The 20,382-nt window shown below is 53.0% G+C and overlaps 1 protein-coding gene across 2 annotated transcripts in view; it reads left to right on the top strand.

The window, feature by feature from the left end:
* Nucleotides 1-20,382, top strand: part of MGRN1 (mahogunin ring finger 1) — a 51,456-nt gene that overhangs the window by 23,866 nt on the left and 7,208 nt on the right. The window contains exons 4-15 of one of the 2 annotated variants that reach the window (XM_081133629.1): nucleotides 271-417; nucleotides 1,763-1,880; nucleotides 7,046-7,112; nucleotides 7,888-7,937; nucleotides 10,253-10,300; nucleotides 11,552-11,620; nucleotides 13,270-13,429; nucleotides 14,380-14,489; nucleotides 16,718-16,783; nucleotides 18,592-18,818; nucleotides 19,792-19,909; nucleotides 20,256-20,301. In XM_081133629.1, coding sequence (XP_080989755.1) covers nucleotides 271-417; nucleotides 1,763-1,880; nucleotides 7,046-7,112; nucleotides 7,888-7,937; nucleotides 10,253-10,300; nucleotides 11,552-11,620; nucleotides 13,270-13,429; nucleotides 14,380-14,489; nucleotides 16,718-16,783; nucleotides 18,592-18,818; nucleotides 19,792-19,909; nucleotides 20,256-20,301 — 1,226 coding nt within the window. The remainder of the gene's footprint in view (nucleotides 1-270; nucleotides 418-1,762; nucleotides 1,881-7,045; nucleotides 7,113-7,887; nucleotides 7,938-10,252; nucleotides 10,301-11,551; nucleotides 11,621-13,269; nucleotides 13,430-14,379; nucleotides 14,490-16,717; nucleotides 16,784-18,591; nucleotides 18,819-19,791; nucleotides 19,910-20,255; nucleotides 20,302-20,382) is intronic. The other variant, XM_081133628.1, reaches the window with a different exon arrangement.

Below are 20,382 nucleotides of genomic sequence, written 5' to 3' on the forward strand. Positions count from 1 at the left end.
AAACCCGGAAGACCTGAAACTTCGGGGGCCGTCTCTAAACTAAGAGAACTTGTCTCCCTTTCTGTGGGTAGGAGACAAGGGAAAGAGAACCCTGCATTGTTGGGCCTTATTGTCCAAACAGGGAGTGGGCCTCCATGTTTCTAGAAAGGTGGGATGCAGCCAGGCAGCCGACTCAGGGGCCCCTTGGGGTATGGTGTGCGCTGTGCAGGGTGGGATGCTCTTGTAGGAATGTACCCTGACCTACTTCCTGTCCCTCTGCCTGCCTGGCAGGTACAAAGATGGTGTCAACAGCCCCACCGAGGACAGCGAGAAGCCCCGTGTCCTCTACAGCCTGGAGTTCACCTTTGATGCCGACGCCCGGGTGGCCATCACCATCTACTGCCAGGCGGTGGAGGAGTTCCTGAATGGGATGGCTGTGTGAGTCCCTGTGGTGCACGGTGGGCCTAGGGTGGCAGGGCAAGGCCTCAGCAGCTCTGTGTATGTCTGAATTATATATTTGAACTTTCAGAGGTTTTATTTGAAATAAGGTTCCTTTGGGCCCCAAAAGTTTGAGATGTGCAGCTTCAGCATGACCACAGCCAACCAGCCTCTAGTCTGTGGGACCAGACCCGGATGGGACAGGCAGAAATGCACCCTTCTCTGTCCTGTGGGAGGAAACCATGTGGAGGCCAGATTTGATCTGGGGTTGGAGCAGTGGTTGAGAGCTCCAGCTTTGGGTCTTTTTGCACAAGAGCAACTGTGCAAAAAGACTCAAACTGGCAACTTTGCACTGCTAGTTTCTCAGGCCACACATGCCAAGGCCCTCGAGAATATGCTTTGTCCTAGAGACAGACAGAAGCCCAAGGGACAGTAAGTGTGGGGTGGGGCAGAGAGAGGCGGGCAAGGGTTGTGTGTTGGATTCTTGAATGGGTAGATGCCTGTTTATCAGAATTGAAAACGTGTGTACTCTTTGACCCAGCCATTCCTTTTCTGGGAATTTATGGTGGGGATATGCTTGCGTTTGTGGCTAAGATGTATGCAGAAGAGAGTCCTGGAAGCATTGTTCAGAAAAGCAGATACTGGAAACCACCGGGTGTCCACTAGTAGGGTGATTGAGTCAGAGTAAAACTGCAGTGGAACCGATGCAGTATTCAGAGGACATGGCACCTCTATATGCAGTGGCTATGGGACAGCTCGGGGTGAACGAGTAATGAAGGAGCAGAGTGTAGGTGGGCTGCTATTGGAATATTAAAGAAGAGACAGCCGTGCATACAGGTGTGACTGCCTCAGCTCTCCCAGGAGTGATGCCTGGGTGGTGGATGGGCAGGTGGCTGGGAGCAAATACAAGGGCACAAGGGTGTGTGTGGGGGGGCACTTGGCACTGTGTACATTTTTGTACCGTGTTTGTTCAAAAGAGCCAACAAACTGTAAAAGCCAAATGGAAAGGCATAGCCATATCTGGAAAGGTAGCCAAGTTATCTGGCAGGTGTGGGCTCTGGAAGAGTCATAATCAGGCTGCACCTGGGCAGAGCTGGTGGTGAGCAAAGTGAGGCCTTGGAGGCACTTGGGGTGTGAGGGCCACGTGGCCACATAGGCTGTCTTCCTGCTCCACCAGAGAAGGGCTGGGACTTGCAAGTCAGGTTTCTACTAGGTCCCCAGAAGACCAGTGCCTGCCAGCCCCTGCCTCAGGTCCTGTGGCGGTAAGGATTGCCCTGAGGACAGGATGCAGCAGAGCGTTTGCTCCTGGCAGAGTCTCACATCCTTTCTCTCATTGCCCCTTTAGGTACAGCCCCAAAAGCCCTGCCCTGCAGTCTGAGACTGTCCACTACAAGAGGGGCGTGAGCCAGCACTTCTCCCTGCCCTCCTTCAAGATTGACTTCTCAGAGTGGAAAGATGACGAGGTAACCTCCTGGCTATCCCCCCTTTCCCTTGGCCTGAATTTCCTCCCCTCTGGGGGGGCAAGCACAGTGGGGCCTGTTTGCTCAAATTCCTTGCATGGTTGATAAGCATCAGGAGTGGCTGCTGACCATGGTCTGTGTGCTCATTTGGGCATGCGCTGGACTGTGGAGTGCGATTCGGTCCGAGTGTTGGCTGGACTGGGTGATGGAGGCGAGAGAGCAGCAGCAGAGGCTCCAGCTTTGGTATGGTTGTCGAGACCACGAGACTGCAGCATGGCAGGATCCCTTCCACCTAGTGGTTCCACAGCTGGGGACAGTACTTCCAGGATGTGAAGAGCGTTTGTTACAGCTCTGTCTGTAATAGTAAAAATTGGAAACAACCTACACATCTAGCATGAGGGGATTGCTTAGTTCACTGATGTTATGGGACCTACCCATATATATATAATGTGAGCTCCCTGGTTCACTTCTATTATGAGATGCCATGTAGCCTTAAAGCACATGAAAGAGATCTGTATATCCTGTACATACTGATGTGGAAAGCCCCTTCTGGGCTTGGAGAAGAGCAGGTTACAAACAAATGCAGAACCTTGTGTGTGGCAACCACAGAAATACACAAAACCGTTTCTGTGGGTGTAATGTATGTGTATATAATCCTTGAGGAAAAATCAGAAAAGATGCCCATCAAGCTGAAGACAGTGGTATTTCTGCAGAGGGCTGTGGTGTAAGGAAGAGAGGTGTATAATGCACACACTGGACATGTATAGTCAGCCCTGTGTCTGTGGGTTCTGCATTCATGGATTCCACACAGATGGAAAGTACTTTTTTAAATGTTATGTTATTGCTGATGTTTACTGTGTAGTTAGGCCTTCAGTGGGGTGGTTGTGTTTGTCCTGAACATGCACAGACTATTTTCCTGTCATTATTCCCTAAACAATGCAGGATAACAACTGTTTCAATAGCATTTACATTGTATTCGGTATTGTAAATAATCTAGAGACGATTAAACGTATATGGGAGGATGCTTGTAGGTTATATGCAAGTCCTACTCTATTTTATTGAAGGGACTTGAGCATCTGAGGGGGGTCCTGGACCCAGTCCCTCATGGATACTGAGAAACAGACTGTATAGTGTGAGCGCTGACACTATATACATGTCTGGATTATTTTGTTTCATTGTTTTTACTAGTTTATTAAGGTATAATTTACATACCATAATACTTACCTGTTGTTTAATTCAGTGATTTTAGTAAATCGATGATCACAGCCATCACCAATCCAGCTTTAGAATCCACTTCCCATCCTTACAGGATCCCTGGTGCCCATTTACAGTTAACTTCTGTTCCTCCCCTCCGCCCCTGGCAAACACTCCTCTACTTCCTGTCTCTTTGGATTTGCCTATTCCGGACATTTCATATAAACAGAATCATACACTGTTTGACCTTTTGTATCTAATTAGGAATAATGGTGCTATTTTGTATCCAAGTATTTGTTTGAGTGCCCGTTTTCATTTGTCTTAGCTACAATTTGCTTTATAATTTAAATCTTATTTTTTTGCAGGCTTTTTAAAAAAGAGTAGTTTTAGGTTCACAGCAAGATTAAGAAATAAGGTATGGAGATTTCCCTACCTGCCCCCCCATGTATAATTTTTACTTTTTTATTGAATCATACTGTGACGCCTTTCCAGGCCAGTACTCACAGATTGCCTCGAAGCTGGAGTGGCTTCTTTGCTAGTTTCCCTACCAGCCCCTTCTTGAGGTTCCATTTATTTTAGTCAAAGCCACGTCCCTTTCTTCCTCTGCCTTTTCCTTTTCCCTATTTCTTGGTGTCCATCTGGCCTGGGGCTTGCAGAGACCCTGTGCGGTGGGCTTCTCTATGCCAGAAGAACCCAAGGGTGGCAGAGTGTGAGGTTGCCGCCAGGGCTGTGGAAGCCTGTCAGCGACTCATGCTGACATCAGCTGCTGCTCTTTCTCCTGGCGTAGGGGGCTGCTTTTCCCTAAGCAAGCTGCTCTCCTTACGGTAAAAATAAACGTCTCCCTCAGCCTCTCTGGGGTGGGTGGGAGCCTCTGTCCTTTTCCAGCATGCTTAGCTCTGGTGTATGACTTGTGTGGAGCAGGAACTTGGGGGAAGATGGTCCTCTATCCCCAGGTCCCCACACTCATTGGCTCCCTCCCCTGGGCCTCCTGTGTGATGTGGCTGGGAGGGTGGCTGGGAGATGAGGTAATCAGCAGGCAGGGGTGGGGTGGCAGATCTGTGTGTGGAGACTTGTCCTGTCAGGGCACCCCAAGGACAGCGCAAGGCCTGGGCCATAGAACCTGGGGAGATCTGGGGTCACAGTGCCCTCGTCATATCCATCCCCGTCCCCTGGCCCAGTGCTGGGCTGACCAGTGTAGGTCTTTTGCTGGATGGAGTTTGCTGAGTTAGTTGACCGAAGACCACATGTAGGATGCCCTAGGCTCTGTTGACAACACATGATCACCATGCTGAATGTTAGCAGGACGCTCTGGGAAGGCTGCTGCAACAGAGATGTCAAAGCTGTGTCTGTGTTAGGACTTTCTTGGTTGTAAGAGACAGAAACACACTTAGGTCTAGCTTAAGAAAAAAAACCCAGGAGTTTATTGGCTTAGATTCTGAAAAGCTAGATGGCTTGTGGTTTCCTCCAGGGCCTAGGTCAAGATCCATATCATCCAGGTGGGGTCTGCTCTAGGTGAACTGGCCTTGCTCTCAGGCTAGTGCTCTGTAGACCAGCAGCCTGGGTCCGAGTGTTTGGATGGACTGTCCTAGGCCAAGTGCCTCTCTTTGTGGTCCCCATTTGAAGCAGGCTTGTGCCATCCTCTAGGCAGACAACACAGACCCAGGGCGGGAGAGAGGTAGTTCCCAAATTTCCCCAAGGAAAATTGGGGTGCCACCACCTGAAAAGCTGAACCGGTGGATAGCAGCTGTCTGTACCTTTTTTGTGGGGTTTAGACAGATCTGGGCAGATGGGTCAGGCTAGATAAGAGCAGAGTCTTAAGGACGGAAGTACCCGAGGTGTCTTGGGGCCTATCCCGGGAACTGAGGACACAGGTGGGCGAGGCCTGGAGGCGACCCTGGCTCTGTCACTCTCCATGAAGCATTGGGCAAGTTACACTACCTCTGCGAGCCTGCGTTTCCCATCTGTCACCGGGAGATAGAAACATTCCTTGCTCTAAGGTGTCCATCAGGATTTGTACAGAGTGCTGACTTAGCTCAGGCTGTCCATTTTGATCCCTGTCTGCCAGGGGACAGGAGGAGAGAAGGGCCAGAGTCCCTTCTTGCTGGTGGTGTAGGCACTGCATACACTTCTCCAGACCACTGTTAGTTCAACACCAGCAAAACAGGACAGTCAGCTGCACCAAGGCAGCACTCAGCCTAATGTGCAAGGGAGAAAGAGCGCAAGTTACTTGGTGGCTCCTCAGAGCACTAAGTTGCCCACATCAGCACCGAGGATTATGCTCTAGCAGCTGGCCAGAAGCACGTGGGCCGAATTGCACAAAGCTCCGTTCCCGGTCTGGCTCTGTTACCTAAACTACCCCTTCCTGGGCTTAATTACAGCCCTTGGAAAGGCAGAACCTGTGCATCACACCCAGCACCATCATCACCAGGGTAATTTTAGAATGGTCGTTGACAAGATTGCTCCCTGTGTCCTGACTCAGTGTAGGGGGGGTAGGAACAAGCTTGCAGAGGAACCCCTGTCCCCTGCATGTGTAACTCCTATCTTGGGTGATTACCCCCACCCCGGCCAGGTCATCTCAGGGTTCCTCCCTTTCTCCCTCCCTCCCATAAATCCAGGTTTCCGTAGTGCAGCCTTTCTACCCTGAAGCTAGGGGGAGCATGAGGCTCGGCTGGGTCCTAGATGGGCTTAGGCACGTCTTCCACCTCCCCACATGTAGCTAGCCTGCACATGTCCCCACAGAGTCCTTTGTTCCTGGGGTCCAAGCCCTATGTCTTTCTATGAGGCCCTTCTTGGCTTCCACTGCCTGAACACATAGAGCTTCAAATGGCTGGTGCTCACTGCGTGCTCTCCTAGGCACTGTGCTCAGAGTCATTGCATTAGCCACAGCGTTTATCCCTTTTTTGCAGATGGGGAAACTGAGGCTTAGGTCAGGGAGCTTCACTCCAACCTGGCAGTTCTTTCTGACCCTGTTCCAGCACCCTGCCACCCTTTCCCCTCCCAGTTCTGCCTCCCACTGACAGCCTGGAACCCACAGGCACCTTCCAGGCCTCCCCGTGCAGCCCCTGCTGTGGGTGTCCTCAGCTGGCTGCCTCTGTCCTGTGGGCTCGGTGTGACCTGACCCATAGCCCCCACTTGTGAGCAGATCTGGAGACCGCTCCCAAGTGGACACGTGTGGGGTGGAGCATGGCCTTCGGCCTGAGAACATCAGGGACCACAAGGAGTTGAAGCTGGAGGAGAAGGAGAAGTGACAGGAGGTTTCTCCTTGAGTTCAGACCACCCATGTGATCTTCACTTTCCTTCCATCTTTGTCTTTGGGGCCACGCCAGGTACCTTTCTTCATAAGGTTGAACATAGAGGTCCCATGTGACCCAGCACTTCCATGCCTGGTGTGGCCAGGAGAACTGAAAACAGGCCCAAATAGATACTTGTCCAGCAGTGTTCATCTCAGCACTGGTCATGGCACCCAGAAGGGGAACAACCCATGTCCATTGAGAGATGACTGGTCAAGCCATGCAGCGGAATATTACTCAGCCTTGAAAAGGAAGGGCGAACTGACAGGCTGTTGCATGGGTGAACCTAGGAAACATGCTGAGTGAAAGAAGCCAGGCACAAAAGACAAACAGTGCATGATTTCATTTTCATAGAAAGTAGAGTGGGGGATTCACCAGGGGCTGGGGGGGATGGGAGTAATTGCTTAATGGGGACAGGAGTTCTTGTTTGGGATGAGAGAAACGTTCTGGAAATGGATGCTGGTGATGGTTGCATGACCTTATGAATGTACTTAATGCCGCTGAATTGAACACAGATTTGCCATTTTAATGATTTTTATCTATTTTACCACAAAAGAAAAAGACACAGCCAGGCCTCTGTCTTCCTCGCTGTTTTGTCTGTCCTCGCAAGCTCTGTGATGCCACCCTCCCCGCACCTCCTCCTCCCAGCACAGTCTGACCATTCTCACCTCCTTTCTTCCTCAGCTGAACTTTGACCTCGACCGGGGAGTGTTCCCAGTGGTCATCCAGGCCGTGGTGGATGAAGGGGACGGTGAGAAGCCTTTGCTCTTCCGTTCTCCCTTCCAGCAAGTGGACCCTGTGGAGCCACTTCCCAAGGCCCTCCTCCCCTCAGTGAGCAGGGAGGAGTTTATCCAGAAGAGATGAAGGATGTGGGAGCCTTCTTAGCAGGTTTAGGGCCTGGGGCTCAAACAGCCAGCTCTCCATCTCCTCTCTGGGGTCCCCTTGTTCCTTCCCCTGCCTGGGGCTGTGGGGTCTCACTCCAGCTCATGAATTCCTGGCCAGCCTGTTCCCCACCCCCCATGGCAAGGCCCTGTGCCAGAGCCCCACTCTCACTGCAGTAACATCGGCTACACAGACCTCTGATTCTGGTGTCTGCTCCACAATGATGGAGGCAGCAGAGAGCGGCAGGGAGCTAGACAGGCCTTCCCAAGGCCACACTGATTTCCTGATTGACCAGGAAGTCCTGCGGGGTCTCCCACTGTGGTGGGCTTCAGACCCCCAGCCTACGGTGTGAATGCTGGAGCTCTGCCGGGGGGGGGGCTCGTCCCCAGGCCCACTGGCTGAGTCTGGCTCCTCAGTCTTGCCTGAAATGTCCCTTCTGTTCAGAGTGAGACAACAGGTGTTACGAGGGGTCACTTTGGAGGAGGGGTGAGGTGTGAGCCAGAGGGAGGCAGGGACCCTCAGGCAGAGGAAGGCAGGATAAGGACAGCCTTCCAAGCTGAGAGCTCCGAAAGCACCTGCTGAAGGAAAGAGACGGGGTGGAGGTCAGCGCTCTGAGTACTCTCCTTTATCTCCTTCCTGAGCAGTTGTGGAGGTGACCGGCCATGCCCATGTGCTGTTGGCTGCCTTTGAAAAGGTAAGTGCCATCCTGCCCCTTGACCTGGGAGCTGTGGGCAGAGACCAGAAGTCTGAACTTGGGGGTCATATTAGGCTAAGTGGGTTTAGTGCCCAAGGCCCGGGGCAGATGGAAGGTACCCCAGTCATTCCAGGCTCCAGGGGAGATACTTCTTTGGAGGCTGGGCCTTGAAGTCGAGCATCACCATTAGGAGGCTTTTCAAAGTGCATGTGGTGTGTGGTGAGAGCATGTTCTGGGGAGGCCAGACCTCTAGAAGCCCCCATAACCCGCCAGCACAGGGGGTGGATGCCCACCTAGAGGGCTCTGGTACCAGCTTTCCTTTGGGGTTTGAAGGGATTGTTCAGGGCCACCAGCTCCTAGGTCCTAGGCCTTTCCCCCCAGACCCAGGATCCTACATCTCTGTCCCTGCCTGGTCCCTGAATGTTCACAGGTGGTCCTGCCTCACCTCCCAAAGGCTACATCCCCCTGGACCCTCAGGGCTGGGCAGACCTCCCTCCCCACTGGGGTCTGCCTGACCTGTGGGTAGACATTTGTTGTACTCATCTGATATCCGTGGGGCAGAATGGCCCCTGGTTTGTCGTTTCCTCAGCATGTAGTAGGTGCTCAGTGAATGTTAGTGGGTGGAGGAGGGTGCCACGTGCATAGCATGGTCCTAGACCCTCTGTGGGTGATGGACGGAAAAGACACCCAGGGTCTTCTGAGGGCCCCAGCTAGGGATGCCCCACATGTAAAGAGGCCACTTACATGGAAGGATTCCTTTAATGGTACCTTTAGCTAGTGTTACATGTATTTGAACTTAGGTGTTTGCCCCATTTTTCCACATAGACCCGAGTCCCCAGGCTGCCCAGGTGTTCATGTTTTATGGCCGTGTTCACGGGGTGGGCCTTGGTGATAAGGACGGTCTGCCTCACCACTGTCTCCACATTAGGACATTGCCGGGTCTAGAGAGAGTCCCACTTGCTTGTCACTACTGGTCCTGGGGCCAGGCAGTTCTGTGTGTGCATCCACGCAGCAAGTGAGTGCCCTGCTGTGTTGGGACAGGGTCCCTGCTCACCAAGACCTTTACTGGAGGTAGTGGGGTGTGTCCCATGTTTAAAAATACTGCACATCACCCCCCTACCCCCAGTGCTCTCTGACACTGGCTGGTGCTCTGCAGTTGTCGTGTTTTCAGCATCAGCCTGTGGCCTATGTGGATGAGAATCAGGGACCCCATGAGGAAACCAGGCTCAATCTGTTTGTTCTGGAATTCCCACCACTCCTGGGCATCCTGTTGACCCCCAGCTTCTTCAGCTGTGTGTATGTCTGCAGCCCTGAGAGCCCTAAGAGCAGAGTCTGGCCCATTCCTGCGACCTGGGTCATTCCAAATAACCCAGGAGTCAATATAGCCAGGTCTGGACCTTTCTGGCCCGTTTGCCCAGTGCTCTCCCTGGCATCCTGGATCTGTGGTGATCCAAGTGCCTTGGGCAGAGGTTGGCCCTCTGCCCCTCCAGTTCTGGGATTGTCAGCTGTACTCCCTAAGCCTGGCCTGTTGGAAGAGATAGTAACTATTTACCCATCTGCTGCTTTGGCCGAGCGGATGGGCCATCACTGGCAAACATTCCATTCTGTGCTTCCAGTTTGGAGCCCAGTGAGAAACTGCATTATTTTTGGAGTCCAGCATACTAGAAAATTCTGTAGGAACCCATTAGCTTTACCAGAAAATGCCAAATGCTAGCCTCGGTTGACTCAGAAGGATAATTGGTGGTGGTGCAAGAGCTCAGATCTTGTACCTTAATTAACCTTGTTGACTCTGAGCAGTACGTCTCCCTAGATACCACTGAATGTGTTTGCTCTATTTTGATCTCACAGTTTTTAGACCTTTGGGTTTTCCTGTGTGGAGCTTGGCTTTAAGCCCTTTCTGGTGAACAGGACCAGTTGGGCCCCAGCATGTGCATGTTCTTGTGCTGTGTGACTAGAGGTCCAGAATCAGTGTTTAATTCTTGCCATCCAGGTGCTGCTTCTTGCCATTGGGAGGCTCTTGTCCACCATCAGAACTTGGCTAATAGTAATAAATTTGAGTGTGCTTGAGAGCTACTTGGGGAGCATTGGGTTTTGTAGGTCAGGGTGGGACCCAGGCGGCAGTATCTTTAGAAGGTTATCTGGTTCGTGTTGAGGCCAGGTCAGAGGCCACATTTGAGAAAACCTGGCCTGGCTCTTTAGTCTTCATGTGGTCCCTCCTTTCTCCAGCCATGGATATGGACTGACCAAGGAAGGGCCTTCAGCTGGCTGAGTGGTGCCAGTGAGCCGAGTTAACCTCTGTGTTTTCTTCCCTGCAGCATGTGGACGGTAGCTTCTCTGTGAAGCCGTTGAAGCAGAAGCAAATTGTAAGTCTGTCAGAGAAAATGTCACGAGCCCTTTTGATTTAAAAGACTCATGCATACACCCTCTCCAGTAACCTCCGTGGATTCTTCTCCCTGCCCACCATGGTGGCTGTGAGGTAGCTGGTGACAGGCCCATTGACTTGTTTGTCATTGCTGTGGGCTCTGGGAAGTCAGGGTCACTGGGTACATGTGTGTGATTGCATACTCACCACATACAACAGCATTGACTGTTGTGGCCCTGAGTCTTGTCCAGCATGAATATAGTAAGCTTTCAGTAAATGTTTGCTGAATGAATAAACAAATGAATGGACAGAGAAAGGAAGGAAACAGGAAACTAAGACTGCAGCCTCCCCTCCCCCTACTCCTTATAGATTACTGACAGTACCTCAGTATTGAGCAAAAATGGATTTCCTTAATATTTGAGAGGAAAGCTGGAGTATCTTGGAACAAGTGCAAGCTGTGGAAAGGTACAGCTCTTCAGTGATAGTCTCATGTTCTACAGTGGGATGAATTAGTCTTCCACTGTGAAGATGTAGAGAAGGGGTCCCCTGAACTGAACCATGTTGGATCTTGACATTGAGGCTGATTTTTATCAATGGCCATGGTGGGGGCCTATGTCCAAATCCGTGGTTAGGTTTTCCTTGTATGTAGCTGCTCAGGTGTATAAGCCACAACCCAGGAATGGTGTTGGCTAGTTTTTTAAAAGAGGGGTAAGGAGAACTCTGGCAGATCCATCCCTGAGGGTTGCCAAAGGGCCAGAGACCCTAGTGATGGTCAGGGCACTTGTCTTGGGAGAGCTGATTGGCAGGACTATCGCTCTCAGGGAGGGGTGTTTGTGGTCCGTGGAACTGTGGGAAACATAAGCTCAGACCACCTTTGAACGTGGCCAATGTGAGGCCTGAACCTGGTCATGCTTGTGGGGCTGGTCATGGGTGGGTCCAGAGTGTTTTTTTCAAGAGTGTATGGTTGCTGGGCCTGTGTGGAGCTTGACTTCAGGCCCTCTCTGGCGGACAGGACCAGTTGGGCCCCAGCCCTACTGCCCATGCTCCTGGTTTGGCTGGGCAGGTAGCAGGTTCTCCTTGCCCCTCTCCTGGCATTGGACCCACTCCCTGGGGTTGGGGGTGGACAGAATTCCTAACTGTGCCTGCTCCCAGGACCCGAGCCTGGTGTCTGGGAGGTGGTGTTAGGCCAAGTGGGTGCAGAGGAGCCCTGAGTGGGGGCTGGCAAGTGCCCAGATGCCTTTCTGCTCTCCAGGTAGACCGGGTCAGCTACCTGCTGCAGGAGATCTATGGCATCGAGAACAAAAACAACCAGGAGACAAAGGTATGTGCTGTGGGGCACATGCCGTGACTCTGGGCAGACCCTGCGCCCCAGCTTTCCTTCCACCTGCACGGAAGCAGGCCTGTGGCAGTGACTTGCCTGGGGCCCCAGCCCTGGCCAGGACCTGGCAGGTTGGTGGTAGATGAGCCAGTTCCCTTCCACGCCTTCTCCTGGAGGCCCTGGGACCCCAGATTCCATGATTTTTTCTTAATTTTTAAAGAGAGTCAACAGAGTCCAAGGACATTTTGTCCTTTCCCAGCAAGTTCAGTGGCTGAATTCACTGGAAAATTCACTGGGATGCTGCCTGTTAGGGTCCCTTCTTGCCTGATTGGGCTTAGCCGGTGCTGCCGTGGCCTTTCTGTTCTTACAACCAGTGGTTGAGTCTCACTGCGCCTTGCCTGCTGGCCCCTCCTGGACTCGAGTCCCTGTGGTTCTGTGGAGGGAGGGGTATTCCGTGGTAGCTGTGACAGAGGTGTGGCTGACAGGGCGGTGCCCGGCACAGCCAGGAAGGGTAGCAGAGAATCAACCGGTGCTTTTGTCACTGTTTTTAAAGGCACACTGGCACAAATGAAACAGCCACCTTTAAAAAAATCTCCAGAAGTCTCACGCCAGCTGGAGCAGGCCAGAAGCAGGCCAGGGCAGCTTGGCCAGGCCCGAGCCTCCAATGAGCACTCTCTGCTCTGTTCATATGTATTACACCAGAGGTTGGCTGACTCAGTAAAGGGCCAGGTAGTAAATATTTTCAACTTGCCTGGCCTGTGTGTGTCTGGTTGGATCTATTTTCCACTGCCATTATAGTGCTGAAGCAGCCATAGGCAATGTGGAAGCAACTGGGCGAGGCCATATTTCAATAAAACTTGATTTACAGAAACAGAGCAGGCTGTAGCTTGCTGGTCACTGTTTTATTAATATGTTTTTATTTATTTTAGAAAGAGAGGAAGGGAGAGGGAGAGAGAGACAGAAACATCAATGAGAGAGTAATATTGATCAGCTGCCTGCTGCGTACTCCCTACTGGGGATCGAGCCCACAGCCCCCACATGTGCCCTAACTGGGAATCCAACCAGTGACCTCTTGGTTCTTGGGTTGAAACTCAACCACTAAGCCACACCAGCCGGGCATTGTTGATTCCTGTTTTAGAATGTTGCTGCCTCTTGATCCAAATTCTGTTTTCCAGAAGCAGCCATTACTTGATGAAAATATTTCAAACAAGTTAGACTTGTCTGACTTTTTGTTTGTTTGTTTTAACCAAGTAAATGGGTACCTCCTGGAAGATGTGGTCCATAGTGTTGAGTCTTTTCCACATTTTTTTCTTTGGTTCTGAAAATAGAAATAGACCTGAGTTCCTTGATTTGGGGTATGCATTGGGTGGGGCTACAGATTCTCCCCTTTGCTGTGGGGTGGACTTGGGCTGGATCTGAGCCTGGGGCCCAGGGAGCATGACTCTGCACTGGGTCTGTTGAGGTGTCCTACTCTGTGGTAACCTTTCCTCCACCCTCTTGGGCTCCCCTTTGCCACATCAGCCCCCAGGGGGAGTGGGGAGTGGCTGGCGGGGTAGCCAGGGGTAAGAAGGCCCCCTCCCAGCCCCTTAGCTGGCGCCCAGCCTCTGGCTCTCAGAAGGCTGCTGACCCTCAGGCCTTCGTTGTCCCCGCAGCCTTCGGATGAGGAGAACAGCGACAACAGCAATGAGTGTGTGGTGTGCCTGTCAGACCTCCGGGACACGCTGATCCTGCCCTGCCGCCACCTGTGCCTGTGCAACTCCTGCGCCGACACGCTGCGCTACCAGGCCAGCAACTGCCCCATCTGCCGGCTGCGTGAGTGGGGGACCCCACACAAGGGTAGCAGGAGTGCTGTGTGACAGAGGCGATCAGCTTCCCACCTGTTTCACAGCGAATCCAAACCTGGTGGTTAATGTAGGTAGTTAATACCTACAGTGACTGCGGACATTTGAAAGGTTCAGATCTCAAAAGTCTACCTCCAGGAAAACTGGACTTTCAGAACGACCAGGAAGGGTGCTCCAGGGCAGGTGTTCGCAGTGACGTTAGAACTTGACAGAAATTTGCCCTGGCCAATTTGGCTCAGTGGTTAGAGTGTTGGCCCACAGACTGAAGGGCCCTGGGTTAAGTTCCGGCCAAGGGAACATACCTCGGTTACAGGCTCGATTCCTGGCCCAGGCGGGGTACTTGTGGGGAAGGCAACCAATCCATGATTTTCTCTGTCCCTTCCCCCCTTCCCATCTCTGAAAAGCAATGGAAAAAATATCCTCAGATGAGGATTTAAAAAAAAAAAGAACTGGACAGAAATTTTTTCCCCTTTTTATTGTATTTATTGGGATGACACTGGTTACAAAATTATATAGGTTTCAGGTGTACAATTCCACAACACACCATCTATACACTGTATTGTGTGTTCCGCACCCCAAGTCAAGTCTCCTTCCATTACCAGTGTAGACATTTTACTGTCACGAAAGTTCACATACACATGTCTCCCTGCATAGTCTGGGTGTGGCAGGTGAGAGGCTGGCTGTGTCCTGTCTGCTGCCCCTAAAAGCTCAATTCGAGCTGGGGCAGAACCATCCTAGTGTCTCTGTCTTCCTCATGGGGACGTTTTATTGTGACTCTGTTCTACCTGAATTGGGAATGTGGCTTGTCCCAGGACCACTGTGGCGTGAGTGGGTGGTCAGTGTCCCCGCAGCGTGGAGGGTCTCAGTGCTGCTGGAACCGGCTGCTCTTTGCCTGACATCAGCCCCTCCCTTCTGCCACAGCTTTCCGGGCCCTTTTGCAGATCCGGGCAGTGAGGAAGAAGCCAGGAGCCCTGTCCCCCGTCTCCTTCAGCCCCATCCTAGCCCAGAGTGTGGACCATGACGAGCACTCTGTAAGTGCCTCTTCCTTCCTGCATTAGGGGGTGTAGGGGTGGAGAGAGGAGGGGTCTGGAGGAAGCCCCTGCCCAATGTGCAGGACCTGCCAGGCATCCAGATGCTTCCAGGGCCTGCCTTCATGTTAGGACAGTGTCTGGCTCCCAGTGGGGCTGGGTTGGTCAGGTGGCTGGAAGGAAACCACATGGGCCCTGCCCTTGGAGCAGTACCCGTCTAGGACCAAGACTGTCTGGCCAGCACCTCCACCTGCTGGCCCTCTGGGCCTCTGTCCTCATCTGCCCAGCGTGGCCCCACAGGTGACTCTGAGGCTGGGTGGGGTGATCCAAGCTGCCAGGATTGCTGGCAGTGGCAGGTGCCCCTTCACAGAGCTGGAGCCACAGTGTTTGTCCCCATTGCCCCACCAAGCCAGACAGCCAGGGGCACTCTGTGTGTTTGGGAAGTGAGATCTCCTTCAAAGGGTGGCTGTGACCCGTCCTCTGCCTACCTCTCCAGCCTGGGTACACAGGAGGGCATCTCGGCATCTCTTCACTACCCTTGCTCCTGAGAAGCTGTGAGCTGGACCTTGCTGCAGGCAGATGAGGGGTGTTGGACTCTGGCTTTGGAGAGAGATGGGCAGAGACATGAGACTGAGATAGATACGTATGGGCAGAGACAGAGATAATTGGAGAGACACAGAGACAGGGAGGTAGACACAAATGCAGAGAGATGTGGAGAGACACAGGGCAGGAGACAGATCCAGAGGTGGAGAGAGACGCAGACACACAGAAGAGACGGTAGGGATAAGAGTCAAAGGGAGATATTTAAGAGATGGACAGACAGGGAGAAAGAGATGGAAAGAAACATGGAGAGAGAGACAGAGACAGACAGACAGAGGTGGGGATGGAGGTGGAAAGGAGAGGCTGAGGTGGGCAGATGGGGAGGAAGCACCAGGAAGCAGGTTTTGGGCAGGCCCGAGTCTCAAGCTCCCAGGTCCCTGCTGGCTACAAGTATTGTCAGCTGTGAGTCCATTTTCTTGGCTCTCATCTGAGGTTATTTGGACCCTGTGATTTTTAGAGGTCCAGCCAATTCTAAAAAGAAAAGAGGACCCAAGCCCTCTGGACTAGAATACCCATAGATGGGCTCCTGGCTGGGCGAGCGGGTGTGGTGTGTTCAGTCCACGTTTCTGAAAATTGGGTTAACATTTAAAAATCTGGAAATTTCCCTTAAAACTCAGATTTATGACTTATCTTTCAAAATCTGAGAGTGTGCTCTTGAAGCTGGAGCAAAGGCAAAGCTGCCCCCCGGGAGCGAGTCCCTATCACCCCCACTTCTCCTGGGGCAGCCACACTGTTTTGCTTGCTGGGTCCTGTTAACACCAGGGCTTATGACTCGGAAAGTAGGCCCACACATGTTGGACATTGGACTTCGTTATGGATGCTGCACACTTTCTCTAACAACAAGTTTTGGGAGAGAGAAGAACAGCACTTCGGTGTGATTTGCTCCCAGGAACGGAAGACTCTTGACTGTTTTTACAGAGGGTGGCTGCTCAGGTGGTGGGTTTTTATTGTTGCTTGTCTGTTCCCTCTCCCAGTTCCTGTGTGTCCCTCTTATCTTGAAAGTTGAGATGCTGCCCACAGTGTAGGGCAGGCTGGAGCTTGGATGGTAACCTCTAGCACTTTCCTCCCTGGAGGGTTGTTACTGTCCACCCTGGTCCCTGTACAAACCATTTCCACATAGGACCAGAAAGAGCCCAAACTAGGCATTTTCTCCAATGAGTTTGTTAAGATCATCAAGTGGGGGTGATTTGGGCTGAGTTTTCCACCAAGCCACCATTAGGACTTAGAAGTTGGTGATGAGTTTAAGAGGCTGAGCCAAGCCTCATGGAGGTGCCCGGGACCTGCAGGTCCCTTCCCTATGCCCAGCCAGGCCCACTTGTGTGAAGCACTTAACCACTCTCACACCACCCTGCCCAGGACCTGCTACTCAAGGTGACCCAGACCGTGGGTGGACACTGGGGATGGGGTGGGCTCTACTACAGCATGGCTCCTAGAAGCTGCATAGTTGTGCAGGCCCAGCCCGAGGCCCAACCTGCATTTTGACAAGGTCCCCATAGTTCATGCGCACGTTGTTTGCGAAGCGTGGCTGACGGCACTCCTAGGCCCCAGCAGACCAGACAGACCCCATCCAGCCAGCTCCAGGACCGTACGGAGGGTGGTACTTGTAAAATGTATGATTTTTATCTTGACAGTGTCCCTTTAAAAAATCAAAGTCGCACCCTGCCTCACTGGCCAGCAAGAAACCTAAAAGGGAAACTGTAAGTGTGTTTGGCCTTGTGGCCACGTCTCTGCCCCTCACCCTGATTATTAAGCCAATGAAAAGTATGGGAAATCATTTTCACCGCAGGCTGACTCGTTTGGTTAATTTAATCTGTCAAATCCACTTTCCCCAGTCCCGGCTTCCCTGCTCAGAAAAGGAGTTTTGTGGAACAAGCAAAGCTAAAGGTCTGTCGGCAAAAAGCCAGTCTCTTGGTTTCCCGCTGCCGGGCAACATACCGGCCTCAGGCCACCCCTTCCCACCAGCTCTGCTTCTGCCCGTGGTCCCTGTGCCCTCGTTTCCCTTTGTTTTCTTGCTGGCAGTGCAATGATGTTGGAGGTGGGACTAATGTGGCTGCTAGATTTTGCAAACAGCACTCCTGGCGCTTGCTTGTCATCCTGCACCCCTTGCCCTCTGCCCCATGGGTTTTAGCTCTTTGGGCCGAGAAATTGGTTTTCTTGCATTTTTCCCTGCATCTCATGGAGCAGGCTGGGGGCTGGACAGCATGTGGCAGCCGGGCTGGGCCTCTGGTAAAGTGTAGAGGTGGAAGTCACTGGGGATTCAACCTATAGATAGCTGTTTACTTTTTTGGGGGTGATGGGGTTCAGCGTAATTAGTTATCTTTAAGTTGAAGGTAGATTGGGAGCAAATGCAGGCACCACTGGTTCAGGTGACCTGGGGACCCATGAGGTGCTTGCTGAGGGCGAGGCCCCCACCCTGGCTCCTCTATCTCCCCTATGGTCCCAGGATTGCTTCACCACCTCCCCAAAAGGCAGTTGTCCTTCCCACCAATCAAATGGGCAGGTGGGCCCTGGCCAGTGTGGCTCAGTTGGCTGAGCATTGTCCAGTGCACAGAGAGATCACTGGTTTGATTCCTGGCCAGGGCACCTGCCTGGGTTGTGGCCTTGATCCCCAGTAGGGGGCATGCAGGAGGCAGCCAATGTATGTTTCTCTCCCTTCCTCTCTCTCTAAAAGAAATCAATAAAAACATATTTTAAAAAACAACAACAGATGGGCAGGTGGGGGTTTCCTGTAGGGAGTACTTTGGAACATTTGCCCTTCACCTTATTTAATATGAATGAGGAAGGTGGCTGCCTCGCCCTACAGGGGCCTAGCACTGACATGCCCCAGCACTCGGGCATCTCCCTTCTCCCTTCACCTTTAACCCTAAAGCAAGACTCAGCCTGTTGATGTGATTCATTCCCAGCAAGGGGGAAGCAGAGGTTCTGAACCAGGGGCCCATCAGAATCATGCGGAGCACACGTCACCCGTTGGATGCCCGCCTGCCCCAAGTCCACGGAGGATCTTGTGCTGGGCCAGATGTCTGTTGTCAGGCAGAGCTCCCTGGGGGGCCAGGTCCTCCCTGGTCTAGAACACACATGGCTCCCACTGGTTTCTCTCAACTCTGGCATGGCTTTGCTCTCCACCTGCTCCTCTCTCTCACTAACCCCTCTCTCCACCCCCGCCAGGCAGGAACACAAAGCCAGGTAGGGGCTGTCTGAGGCCCGGGATGGGGTGACTTCCAGATGCCCTGTCCACCTTCATCCTGGTCATCAGTCAGGGCCTTTGGGTAGTCAAGGCTGTGTGCTGCAGCTGGTGGCGAGGGAGCCCTGGGCAGGATGGCTGATGCTGCGCTGGAGTACTTGGTGCCCCTCTGAAGGAGGGAGGACTTAAGTCCCTGGAAGGTGGAGTAGACAGGAGATGGTCAGAAAGCAGGTTCTGGGGAGTAGAACATCTCTGGGGCATAAGCCCCAAACAGTGGGCAGGGAACCTGGCCAACCCATCCCTCACCTGCTCTTGTCCCCTCAGAGCTCGGACAGCATCCCGCCTGGCTATGAGCCCATCTCCCTGCTTGAGGCTCTCAACGGCCTTCGGGCCATCTCCCCGACCCTCCCCTCGGCTCCCCTTTATGAAGAGATCACCTACTCTGGCGTCTCGGATAGCCTGTCCCAGGCCAGCTGTCCACTTGCTGGGCTTGATCGAATCGTGGAAAGTAGTCACCAGAAGGGCAAGTCAAGGAGCAAATCCCCGGACAGGTGAGGCGGGGCCAGGATTCCCTTTGGGGAACGGTGTCTGGGAACCGACCCTGCCTGCTTTGGGGGCCAGGGCAGGGGAGGAGTATGCTAATAGATAAGCTCAAAGCAGGTTTATTTGTAGTTTTAAATAATCTTATAACGTGTTTCGTTCGGTGGTTCACGAGAAGGACTCACCAGTAGCGGGTTAGGCTCACGGTAAGGTTGATCTCAGCAGGAGAAAAATGCATCAGTGGAGGCCAGAGGCACCAGTGTCCTCCCCTGTCCCAGGCCACACAGGAGCAGGAAACTGCAGGGGCGTGAGTGCTGTCTCAGCCCAGGAGAGCTGTTTGAGTTTCAGGGTTCTGGGACTTTCTGGGAGTTGGTTACATGGGCACGTCTTGCTGTGGGACTAGTGATGGCAACAGAAACCCAGCCGCAGTGAACCACGTGCATGTCTTCCACCTCGTTTATGTTGGATGAGCAGGATTGTCATCACTTATGTAAGGAACCTTCCAGCCAAGGGTCCATCGTGGCTCCCTTGGACACTTGCTAGCCTCAGGCAGTCAGCCCTGCCACGTTGAGTCTTTCCGCACACATGTGCTAGTTTTTTACTAGAAAAGTATAAAAAAGGTACAGGTTTGGTAAAACCAACCTTGGCCCCCGAGACTTATACACATGGCGGAATCCCTTCAAAGATACAGAAAGAAACATGGGAATCCCTCCTGCTGCTTCCCATGCCCAGCCCTCCCACCCCAGGGATGTACCATCACAGTTGTCTTCTTCTGGAAATAAAAAGCCATGTTTAGGCCCCTGCCATGCTCAGGTGGAGAGCCTCCATGTCTGGCTGGCGCACCTGCTGATGCCCCACCTCCCCAGGCGCATCTGCCCCACAGCCCCCGGCATACTTCTGCAAGCTCACCCTCATGTGGTGCTGGTTTGGTGGGGTTGGCGTTTCTCATGCACTTGTCCACCATCCCGCTGCTCTCTGCCCCAGCACCCTGCGGTCCCCGTCATCCCCGATCCATGAGGAGGATGAGGAGAAGCTCTCCCAGAACTCGGACGCCCCTCCCCTGCCAAGCGGGGCTGGGCTGGTGCTGAGCAGCTCCCCAGAGGTGAGGTCCCGCCCAGCCCACCCTCCTCAGTCCCGCGCACCTGAGACCTGAGTCCCCACTGCTTTCCTATTCACCTCCAAGACCTGGTTCATGGTGTGCCAGGCCTGCCCTGCCACTCCCTCAGTGGTCTTGGCCGGGCTGTGACTTCCCTCAGCCTTAGTATCTCACCTGTGGGGTGGGCACTGGCAAAGGGGCTGTGTACAAAGCATCCAGTAGATCTGTCCAGGACTGGGAACTGCAGCTTGCCCTGCGCCCTCCCCTGGCCACCTGCAGCCTGGTCCTGGGCAGTCGGCAACAATCCTGCATCAGCACCGTAGCTCCAAGGTCATTTTCCCTTGTTTCCTAGAGTTTCCTCACAGAGGAGGTTGATGAGAGGTCATCACTAAAGCAAGGTAAGCCCTCTCTTTCCTTAAGGGCCGGGTTTTGGTACTCCCTGGTGGGAGGGCTGCAGGCCTCCAACTCAGCTCCCCTAG

Source organism: Miniopterus schreibersii (assembly GCF_964146895.1).
Source record: "Miniopterus schreibersii genome assembly, chromosome: 3".
Taxonomy (NCBI): domain Eukaryota; kingdom Metazoa; phylum Chordata; class Mammalia; order Chiroptera; family Miniopteridae; genus Miniopterus; species Miniopterus schreibersii.